Source organism: Scleropages formosus, chromosome 4 (genome assembly GCF_900964775.1).
Source record: "Scleropages formosus chromosome 4, fSclFor1.1, whole genome shotgun sequence".
NCBI classification, from domain to species: Eukaryota; Metazoa; Chordata; class Actinopteri; order Osteoglossiformes; family Osteoglossidae; genus Scleropages; species Scleropages formosus.
In genome coordinates this window covers 33,358,809-33,370,343 of record NC_041809.1, presented here as the reverse complement: position 1 = coordinate 33,370,343, position 11,535 = coordinate 33,358,809, and the positions used below count along the sequence as shown (strand labels likewise).

The following is an 11,535-nucleotide window of genomic DNA, read 5'->3' as shown; positions in this document are numbered from 1 at the left end:
GGGCAGAACAGTACTGCTGCTGTATATGGCTTTCATTAAAGTCATGTTTGGTTATGTAAAGGTAATAGATTGTAAAGAACATAGTGTATACCTGTTCTGGAAAAAAGTTATTTTCTTTATTCTTCTTCTACAGTTGATCATTCACTTATCTGAGTAAATGTTGGACTGTATATTTCTGTGGTACGTCAGGAATTGAGCAGTTCTCTTGTAGCTAAAATTGTCAGCAATAGCAGTTTCTTTTTTTTTGCAGTCATTCTTTTAATAAATGCACTTTTACAGTATATTCTAGCATTGACCCAGTCTAATTCTTACACCCCAGTTAATGCAGTTGTGTGTTCTGCGAGATGCCTGACAACTTGTTTTCCAAGGTCTCCTGTGAGCCTCAAACGTTAAAGGCACGTCATCACGCATTCCACATATGTAGTAGGTGCGCCTCCAATGTGATGTGATCCTAAGCTGCTGGATGTGTACCCTGCTGGGTCTCTCACTTTTCCAGAGAAAACAGACCTGCCTTCAGTTTCTTTTTGTTGGTTTTTAATAGACAGAAAGGCTGTACAGTATTGTTCATTGTGTGACAGTTACAAGAAAATAAGACTGCTTTAAAACTATGCAAATAAAGACAGAAAAATGTTAGCAACGAATAAGATTAAGCCTAGTAAACTATCAAAAAATATATATTTTTTTTTTTACTTAAAAATAAACTTTGTTAATATACTCAAATATTTCAGGGTACAAACCCAGAAAATTAATTTAACATATTATAAATAAAGAAGCTAAAATGTTTCACAAAGTTTTTTTTTTTTTTTTTTTTAAATTTATCCCATTTACATAGCTTTGAAAATGGTTTTCAAAATCAAAAAGATTTGTCATATGAATTTTAGCAAACAAAAGTAATTACAAACAAGAAAAAAAATTACAAAGCTCAGGTGATGTGTAAACGGAGGTCCTGTTCGATCTTTTCTGCCTAAACACTGTCATCTTAAGACGAGTAGAAAAGCCCCCTCCTTCCTACTAGCGCCCGTCCGATGTTGGAGGGGCAGGGGGCAGAGCAAGGGAGTAAACGGAGGCACCCCAAGTTAACACAGCATGGTAAAACACACCCATCCCCATTACGCAAATCCTACTGATGCAATCCGTACGGGAAAATCCTGCTTCCATTGACATACATGGGGAAAAATTTAATGCCTTCATCAAGTAGTTACTCACTTTTCACCAAAAACACAATTTAATTCACATGAAGTTAGAGATTTACAATAAATACTTTTCCACCCCTACCAGTGCACATCGACGTTTCAAATTTGATGTTTAATTGCAGGGATGTCCTTTTTCACTTGGCTGTTCAGGGATACCAATCAGTAGCTTGTCTACCTTCTTAGACAATAACAGTAATAATTATAATTAATAATCTGTGGCAGTGGGAAAGTGGGAGTCCTGTTCAGGGGGGACAGTGTATTTGTACTTGACCATGTGCTGAAAATCTATCTAAAGTGAGTGTCTGTGTAACAAATGTTCTTTTTATGCCTTTCGTACCAGCTGTTCGGAAGCTCAGCTGATGTGGACTCAAAGGCCTGAGTGGAAGAACTGGGACCTCAAACACCATGAGCTCTTCTTCCTCCAATTGCAGTACACACACACACACACACACACACGTCCATTCCATGGCTCCCGGATGCCTGGCTTTCCTGCCGGGGAGGTTTTTCAAAGCTGCTTCTCACATGAAGGTACGGAAGAGCTATAAGAATTCAACGTAGTTCTCTGGGATCAACCCTGTTCGGCCATCCAGACTTCCCTCCAGCCAGCCGGGTTCCCGTGATGGATGCACTGTGAGGAAGAGTGAGAAAACAAATCGGTCGCTCAGACCAGCCGCATCTGGTACAAACCAGCCAACAAGGTCATCCCATCTAAAATGCACGGGAAGTTCACGCCTGCAAGAGGAAGCCGTGTATGTCGCAGCATCAGGAAATGGGGAACAAACGGGGGCTAAAGGCAGAGGGGTTCGAGCAGCCCGAGAGCGCTAAGGAAGCCCGCGTGCTCTGAACGGGGGAAGGCCGGCGGCAGTGTGGACATCCTGCTTTTACAGCGGATCAAAGTCGAGTTCGCTGGCACGGCAACCACGCGGATTCAGAGCCAGGGGAGGGATTAACGGGCTTTGGATCAGACCCAGATACTTGCCTCACTTTTCAAACACTGCTGGAGCTGGACAGAGCAAACCACGCTGTAGGTGCGGTCACACCAGTGCCTGCTTGAAAGGTCACGGAGTTGGATGGGCCTGCTTCTTTATCAAGAGCCGTGAGCGCGATCTAAAGCAATTTTCACCGTGGCACCAGAGCCGCCGTAGAGTTGCGCCCAGATGTATGAGGGCTTTCACCTCATTTTTAGATTTACCAGCGTTTTATTTTTTTAAGAAAACGTCACTCCAGCTGTTGATGTCCTGAGAGCTGAATTTTGGAGAAAGGAGCTTAAAGGTGACTTATAACCATTTATTGAACGAAAAAGAACAAAATTCGGGACTCGGTCTCCTTTCCCCCGAAGTGCAAACTAAAAAGTGATTCATTAACAGTGTTATATGTTGTGTGGCCAGTGAAATTGGAGCAGGTCAAGGGAGCACAAAAACAAAGGACTGCATGAAGAACCCAACCCTACTGCGCATGTGCAAGACACCGTGTGTATTTTCGACTAACGAACACTCACTAAGTACTGATAACTGCTTATCCTAAGGCAGGCTTGTGGCAGGCCAGAGTCCACTAGGTTACCATGCCATGGAGGGAATATCAGTCCTTCCGGGGACACCTAAACACACACGAATTTACACACTACGGGCAATTTGGAGTCACCCTTGCACCTGAAACACAGGTCTGGGTTGTGGGAGGAAACGGGTGAAATTCCACAGAGCCTCAGTAGGGGTCAAACCCACGATCGCAGAGCCGATGCCGATGGCACATCGAAACAGCCCTGCAACCAGCTGAGCCGACACTTCTTTCCGCCACGCTGTCCTCACTCACCGTTTTCAAACATGGCGCCTGTGCTGAAGGAGAGCTCCGACTCATGTTCCGCCTTGCAGGCGTAGAGCGCCCGCGCCTTCCGTCCGCTGGAACTGCGTGGACACAACACAGTCGGTTTCCATACCGATGCTTATCGGTCACAAATGAAAAGCGCGTCGCTGTAAACAATCCTCGGCTGTCGTCCCTCTGAACGTTTTCAAAGTCACGCTTATCTTCTTTGTATTTTGAGCAAACTACAGGATAAACTTTGTGCGCTGCGATAAGAAGGGGTGTGAAGCAGAGGTCGACAGAGAAACGACAGTTCATCACTGAACACCGACAAGTGTAAGTGCTGTGGAATGAACAGCACATTTATCCCTCGTTAATCGGTCCTAGAAAACGACCGAATGTGGAAAAACCTGGTAATTTTTCTCAGACCTGATCTGTGAACCAGGCAGTGGGACACTGAACAGCGGGGGATGAGCGCACTGCATTAACTCCACTTTTGCGTGTAAAACGGAATCCACACGTACAGAGAAGGGAACACGCATGCGCACCCTGCGGTGACATCACTTTGGTGTTGAGTCTCAGAAACCATAAAGCTAAACAGACGCGTGAGAGTGTCACTGTGAACAAGCATTTCCATGCTATGCTTACACAGATAACACAAGTCTTAAGGTTTTCTAGAAGCTACCACTGTTGATGCTTAGAGAGGGATTCTGAACCGGGCGTGTCCCTAGATCGCACGTTTTCCCAGGTACAGCCCTGGGCGAATGATTACTTACATATACTCATTTATCTGATACTTTTCTCCAAAGCAGCCTACGATTATTTACCTTTTTATACTTGTGGGTGACTAACTTTTGTTGGAGCAATTTAGGGTAAATACCTTGTTCAAGGGTATTGCAGTCGGAGGAAGGATTCAAACCTTTGGATCTAAAGGCAGCAGTTCTAACCAGTACACAACCAGCTGTCTGGACTTCCTTCTTCGAAAATGAGCACTGTTATTATGCTGATCACTAAACTGATAACGGATTATGCAAAATTTTTTTAAGGTAACAAATTAAGTATAAAATCACTTTGGAAAAACGATTGTCACAATTTATCAGTTTTGTTCAAATTTAATTAACAGCACGGCCGTATCTAAGAACAACAAACACTTTACATGAAGTCATGCCAGAGACTGTGGGAGGGGTCACAGTGGTAGCAAGGAGACGGAGCTTTTGCAAGTGGGTAGGGTAAAGGTGGAGCCTCACCTCACTGAGGAGGGGTCACTGGAGGTGCAGGAGTCCACCTGGGGGCTGGAGGGGGCAGAGAACATGGGCCAGGAAGGTGACCGTGGGGAAATGAAGCTGGGCGAAGATGCAGCACCGTGAGATGGGGCACTGGGAGAACATGGTCATCATTCAGTTTTCTTTGTAATATTGTTTAATCTTAAACGTAGAAATATAAAAACTTGCTGAAAACATACTTTGTACCAAGTAATTATCTGAAATTTTGCTATGACTTGCTATTAGTCAAATTATTAGAATGTAGCGACAGTGTTATAAATAGCTGATAATTGACTTTTTTTTAAATCTAGAATGGCACTTGGACCCCCAGAGGTTTTTTTCCCCTCCCTTTCCTTTTGGTTGGGAGTTTTGTTCCTTTCCTCCATGGCCAGTAGTCTTACTAATAGCTTTAATACCTGCATAGTTACTGCAGTAATTTAATGTGTAGCCAACCTTTTATGTTTTTTATACCTCTGATCCTTTGTGCAGCAGTGTGTGAGAAGTGTGCTTGATAAAAATTGAACTGAATTGAATCAAATGGTGTTATATATTGACAGCTCAGTCATCAGCATTCATTAGGTTACAGTAGGTAAAACTCCAGGTTATAGTAGACTGTACTACAGTCAAGAAATTGCTGCCATTTCTACATCTATGCTTGGTAGGATGAAGATGACCTTCATGTGGCCTATGAGTACCTTGTTGAACAATCTCTTACCAAATCTTCTCTAGGTCCCTGTAGGTAGCGCGTGTGCGTATTATATAGAACTAGCAATTTAGAGCTTTTCGGATTTAACTGAATGTACATCAAACCAGATTCATTAGATGTTCTTTTGGGTATTAACTGTTTATCAAAAAAGACTGCCTTTAAAAAGAAACTAAAAGAGAAGCCATACCTTGCTGGGTCACTGGAATGATCCTTAGGGGTCAGCCTGTGAATTGATGGGAAGGAAAAGAGACCATTAATTGTGATTCAACCTGTTAGACCCTCATTGATCTCCACTCTCAAGTAGAGGACCTCAGTCGCATGCATAATGAACAATGCTCAGCACTTCTTTCAGCGCCCTTAGGCCACCTCAGCCCATTAAACAAGCTCTCTAAACTAATTATCTTGGGCAGTGGACTCATAGTCAGAAGACCCAGGGTTTAAATGCAAAGTGGGAACTTCCACTGTACCATAGGGAAAATAAGTTACAAGCAAATTAAAAGTAAGATGAACCTGTTATGAAATGTCATAAACGATCCAAGTCACGATGTGAGAAAGGGAGTCCATCTGTAGTTCATGCAGTTGATGTCACAGAGAAGGCTGCTCTCTTTTCCCAGTCATGGTATCACACCCCCCAGCTTCCTACTGCCAACTGCAGACAGCATCCTTTGCCAGTAGCCTCAGCTGAACGTCACCAATCTTGTGCGAGAGTGTAGATGACAGAAGCCAAGGGATGTTTTGGAGAACAGAGCAGACCCTTACGAGAGCTGATCCAATCCCAGGACAAAACAGTTTCGTTGTCCTGAGCGTATCAGTATCAAGCTAAACCAAACTGTGAACTGAAGAGGTAACAAAAGCAATTGTGGAACCCTTTAACCCAAATTGACTTATACATATGAGTTATGAAGCACAATACCCAACTATATAGTGCAAAAACTCGCTCAATGGTACAACAGCAAAGCCCCATCTAGAATTTACACTGGCAACACTGACAATCCAGGTTTTCATCCACCCTCCATGCTATGCACTCCCAGTGATGGTTTTGTTCCTTTCTTTTTTGTGTCATTAGATGCCATCAAGTTAACCATGTTCAACATCAATACGTTGATGTATACGCGTTGCACGCGTTTTAAATCGATATTCGCGACTGATGACAAGAAGAGGGTTGAGATGTTCTGAAGCGATGCGTTCGTGGTTGGAGGAAGGGTTCATTTTGAAATATTTTTCATCCATTTTCTACCCAAAATTAACAGCAGGTGCATTCCACTTCCTTTCACCTGAAGCACGGGAGAACAGAGCAATATATTGAAAGTAATGACTTTGCTTTTAAGTAAACCAAAAGCCATCAACATCCAAGGAAGTCATTGCGTCACACATCCCAACGTTAATTTAAACCAATAATACACCAGTACTTTCTGAGAAATAAAAATGATATCCACCATGAATTATGCCTCCGAACAAAGTACATTCTGAGAGAGAGAAATTCATTCCCTTCAACTAATACATTCTGAGAAGAGAAAATTACGCCGATCACTTAGGCATATGTTCCCCACAAACTAGTAATCAATGGAAGCTGATGCATTAGAGTACTAATGACTTTACCCAGAAATGGGTTTCAAAAGAAAAGGTAATCCATAGTGCTGCTACAGCTTAAAGGTAGAGCCTCCATTGGATGCTCACCGAGCGACAGCCTACGTGACACACACATCAACGTGTGGTTTTCAACGTCTCGGCTCGAGAAGCGTGCAGTTCGGCACGGGGTCGTGGGTCACGCCGAGCTTCTTCAAAGCACAGCCCTGGTGAGAAGAGTAGCTTTGTCACACGATCAATACACTTAATAAAATGGGCTGAAATGAAAGCCATTAAGGTTCTCTTATTTTCTAAAGCTCAACAGTACGACATTATGGGCACAGTAACAAAGACATCCCGATCGATAGCTGTCACCTTGTCGTGGCGGTCAGGCTTTCGCGCCGCCGTGACCCAAAGGGCTGTACCGACTGGAGTAACACTCCTTTGCATCATAGAAAATTTGTTTGGGGCTTTTGAGTGAGCTGGGAACACATATATGGAAATAGGTTCTCGGCATCTGAAATTCCTACATCTGCGCTGTTTTCATGAAGGGATATCCATCAACAAGATATTTTTATTTTCAATCATTTTAATTAACCTCAAAATATTAAAAGTATTACAGTGTATTTAAGTTTTATTTAGGTTTTCCGCATCCAAATTTCTATATCTGCACTGTTTTCATGAACAGATGAATTCTGTAAATCGAGGGATGCCTGTACTGAACAGTTTTACATTGAACTCAGAAAACACAATACGCAAATACACAGAAATACAACCAAACAAGGCTGGAAACCCACTTATGTCATGCTTTTAGCCAAACAAGATTTAGTTCACAACTCATGCAGCTCCCCAAACTCAAAATTTAACTGAGAAATTATGAATCGTAAGATATTCCCCTGCATAGTAAGGAATTCTCACTTGCTAAAATGCTTTTAAGAGCTTTTTATTTATTTTGACATTAAGAGCATCCATTTGCATGAATGCCTAATGCTCAATAATTTCAGTGTCCCATCAAGCTTTCATCTGACATTTCTTGCTGCCACTGACATCACTGAAGCATCCCTTAAATAAACTCTATAACTTCAGTTCAGTTTCCTCCAACTCGCCAGTGCACAGAAATCAGGGCGACTTCCTCACTTCATGTCTAAATGAGCACTGCGCTGCGATCACCTGGGCCTCCAACAGACGACAGCTTCTTCAGGGAGTTCCAGATTGGATCTGAACTCAGCTGACACCATTCGGCGACCATGTTGCCTCTGCTCTGTATGGAGACTACCGTGGCGTCTCGTCGTGCACAAAGTCCCCGTCTTGTACGCCTCAACCGCAGCACAACCGAGAGGATGCTGGTTGGTTGCTCACAATAGGGACAAAAAAAAGCTTTTTCACTGTAAACCACTCAGTGACATGCAGACTGGAACATGTGCCTGCATGCAGCAAGTAAAATGTTGAAATCCCAGGTAATTGAGTTCAAACCTTTAATTTCTATATGCTTTTTCCATTTACTTTCCCAATTACTAAGGGAGAAGAGCTTCAATGGCTGAATGTGTCACTATACAACAAAGGTAGTAACTTCAATAACCCTAATATTGCATGATGCACAGGAGCACATGCATGAAATGCTTTTAGTGCAGAGACAGCCATGAACTCGGTGCGTGATTGCCAAGGTGTGTTTTATATCTGGTTATCAAAGTGGAGTTACTGCACCGTGGTTTTAATGCCTTACCACATTCAGTCCCTCATTACAGTTAATACAGTGCACTGGTGGGAGTTACGGGCGGGGATACACACTGAAAGAGGCATCAAAGGGGTCACCGTAGCTCAATACACAAGTGAGATGAGGTTTTTCGGAGCAGGAGGTTCCAACACACGGGTGACCAGCCCTTATTTACATTTAATTGACACGTTTCTCCAAAACGACTTACAATTATTTACCCATTTATACAGATGGGTAATCTTGACTGGAGCACTTTAGGGTAAGTACCCTGCTCAAGGGTACTACAGCTAGAGGTAGGAATCAAACCTGCGACCTTTGGCGCTAGAGGCAGTAGCTCTAACCACTACACTACCACTTGTCCCTTATTCAGCCAGCCAAAACCGTACAGTCCATTTTTTGGTTACAAAAATGGACCTTTCTAATTGTGGTCAATAGTAAGAAAGACCCTCGTGTAGATCCTTTCCTCTCTTGTTCCATGAAGGACAGCTAGTAGTTCAGTAGTTACACCCGATGCCTTTGGATCCAAAGGTTGCTGGTGTCAATCTGCCTTCCGCCCGCAGTACCTTGAAGCAAGGTACTTACCCTGAACCACTCCAGTAAAATTACCCAACTGCATGAATGTGTAAATAATTGTAGGTATCTTAATAGTGAGTTGTTTTGGAGAAAAGTGACAGCTAAATAAATGCAAAGGTAAATAATGATTAATAACGAGCTTCCGATGGCCCGAATCACTAGTACCGCAGTGGGTTCAGTTTTCGCGGATCTGTACCCTGAGAAGGAAGGAACTCTACACATGGCACAAGAAGGACCTGGAAGTGGTACAAGTGCTGGTCCAGCCAGCTGGGTTACTCATTTACATTATTCTAAGGAAAAAAAAATGACTAAATATGTTTGTGTTGCTAGTTTCTAAGAGCACACAGTACAATACAGCTGGGATGTCTCTCTGAGGGATGTCTGAATGCAGCTTTTTATTTTAGCCTCTGCACTTAACTCTTAGTCAATTTATTTTTTCATATTTCATTTTATCCCTGAAGAGTGCAGCTACTTCGTCCCATTTTTCAGCGCATTACAGATGCACAGGTATTAAATAATACAAATGATGAATTCATGGGAGAACTGAAATCCATATGTCCCTCTCAGGATTAAATGAAGCTGCTGCAGAACAAAAACCAAGTGTGATTATTAAAATGTAGGCCAAATCCTTAAGAAAGGTAATGATTAAGTATCTCACTGGGAAACATCTTTATTTTTTAAATTTAGATTACTTGTAAAGAAAATCTGAGAGCTTTTTTATCGCTGGAAAGTTAAGTCCCATTCAGTGAAGGGCCTAGTTAGGGTGAAGAATACCTGTGATACAACCCTCAGTATTACCTGGCACAGAAATTCCCATTAATTAAAAAAATATATATATTTATGGCAATAAATATATATTTCCACTGTATGTTAGACTGCATTAAAATTCATTAAGTAATTCCAAATATGATTCTCAAATGATTTTATTGGGGAAAATGAATTTGTGTTACTGAGCAAGTCTGATACTACAGGTGAACGAACCTCCGCAAGACGTTGTTAGATAATTCCAAAACTAATACTATAATTAGAATAAATGGAGTGCGATTCTGCAATAAAATTTATGCCACATGAACTGTGGGACATCCTGCGTTCATGTAATAATGATGCAGAACAAGTGAAAAGCTAAACCCACCTTTTTGAGCCTGACTGCCTTTTCATGGTTTTAATTCTTTCTTTTCAAAGGGAAAACATGTTTGTGGCCCAGTCACAGAGGCAATTAATCTGGTTAATTAAATGAAATTAATTTAACGCTTTTAGGGAAAGACTTAGTGTACTGCTAACAGGAACATATACACTGGGTCCTTGTGTTACATTTGAGTTGCGAATTTTAGAAGATAAAACCTTTTAGTATTTATCTTTAATTGTAATTTATTCAACTGCATTTTCTTTACTCGTCTTCAAAAGTTCATTTGCAGAGTGAACGTAATATGTATTTCGACGTCCATACATTAGCTAGCAGTCATAATACAGCTATATAACCTTTAATACAGCTATATCCAAGACTTTTGCAGAAGCTTTTCCAGCAATAAATCAAGGTACACCTCTACATTTGATGGTACAGATGATAATTTCAAGCTGAAAATGGCCAGATGTTAACAAGTATTGTTTGAACATAACTGTGACATAATGGTTCAGTTTATGAACAAATCATTCTTGATTTTTCATTTTACGAACAAATTTTCAAATTTTCTGGCCCAACTATGTTTGTAAGTTGAGGACTCAAGGGTTCTTTACTTTTTGACAAATTTTCCATTCCTGAGCTTGATAGTGCTACTCATTTTTGATATACACATACGTAATAATTTGATTAACCCAATATAAATAAAATCAATCAATATAAATAAATCAATAAAATACATGTTATTCTCTATTTTATAGACAAAGCCCCTACCCAGACATTTCAGCTACTCATCCAGGTAATTTGCCACCTATTTTTTATGTCTTAACTTCCATATTCTCCCCTTCCATGAAAACCACATGAGCGGTCACCATGAGTTAAATTTGACTCGGCAGCACTTACCCTACCTCAAGTCACACTACTAGGAAAACAAAAAGTTTGGTAGGCAAAAAATAAACTAAATAAACACTCATCTTTCCGAAAGTCAAACTGCAAAAAAACAGGCATCTGGTGTTAACTGGCCCTCTATGGTTCCCACAAAATTTTACTCATTCTGTAAACAAAACAAATATTAGATTATAATGTGAGTCAGTAATTGTGGTATTTGTAACACATTCCAGTCACCTTGAAGTTAAAGTACATTTGGAAAGTAAAACGGTCAGTTCGTAAAGAGAACCGCACTGGCTTCATAATATGGATGCATATTTGTTTTGTAAAGCAGGTGGCGTAGTTGTGTCGTAACCTTGCACTCTGAGGGGTCTGGTTTGGATCCCCACTCCTGCTGTAGCACCGTGGATCAGGGTACTTATCTTGGATTCATACTGCAAGAATACCAACCAACATCTATAACTGCTTGTCTCAAGTGGGGTCACAGCAAGCCAGAGCCTACCCAGAAACACAGGGCGCAAGGCCAAACGGGGAGGGGAGACACCCTGGACGGGACACCAGTCCACCACAAGGCAAGGGCTCGAGCCCCAGACCCGCCACACAGGGGCACTGGCCAAACCCACTGCACCACCACACCCCCATGCCCCCCACTGCAAGAATACCCCGCTGTATAAATGGGGAAAATGTTAATAATATCAAAACGTAACTTGTATGGCACA

The 11,535-nt window shown here is 41.8% G+C and overlaps 1 protein-coding gene across 2 annotated transcripts in view; it reads right to left on the bottom strand.

The window, feature by feature from the left end:
• Positions 1-876: 876 nt before the first annotated feature.
• The window catches only part of LOC108934356 (rho GTPase-activating protein 26-like), a 58,827-nt gene continuing 48,168 nt past the window's right edge, over positions 877-11,535 (bottom strand). The window contains exons 21-24 of one of the 2 annotated variants that reach the window (XM_018752024.2): positions 5,146-5,181; positions 4,238-4,333; positions 3,003-3,094; positions 877-1,821 (exon numbers count right to left, since the gene is read on the bottom strand). In XM_018752024.2, coding sequence (XP_018607540.1) covers positions 1,733-1,821; positions 3,003-3,094; positions 4,238-4,333; positions 5,146-5,181 — 313 coding nt within the window. In that variant the 3' untranslated portion in view covers positions 877-1,732. Of the gene's footprint in view, positions 1,822-3,002; positions 3,095-4,237; positions 4,367-5,145; positions 5,182-11,535 lie in introns of both variants that reach the window. The other variant, XM_018752023.2, reaches the window with a different exon arrangement.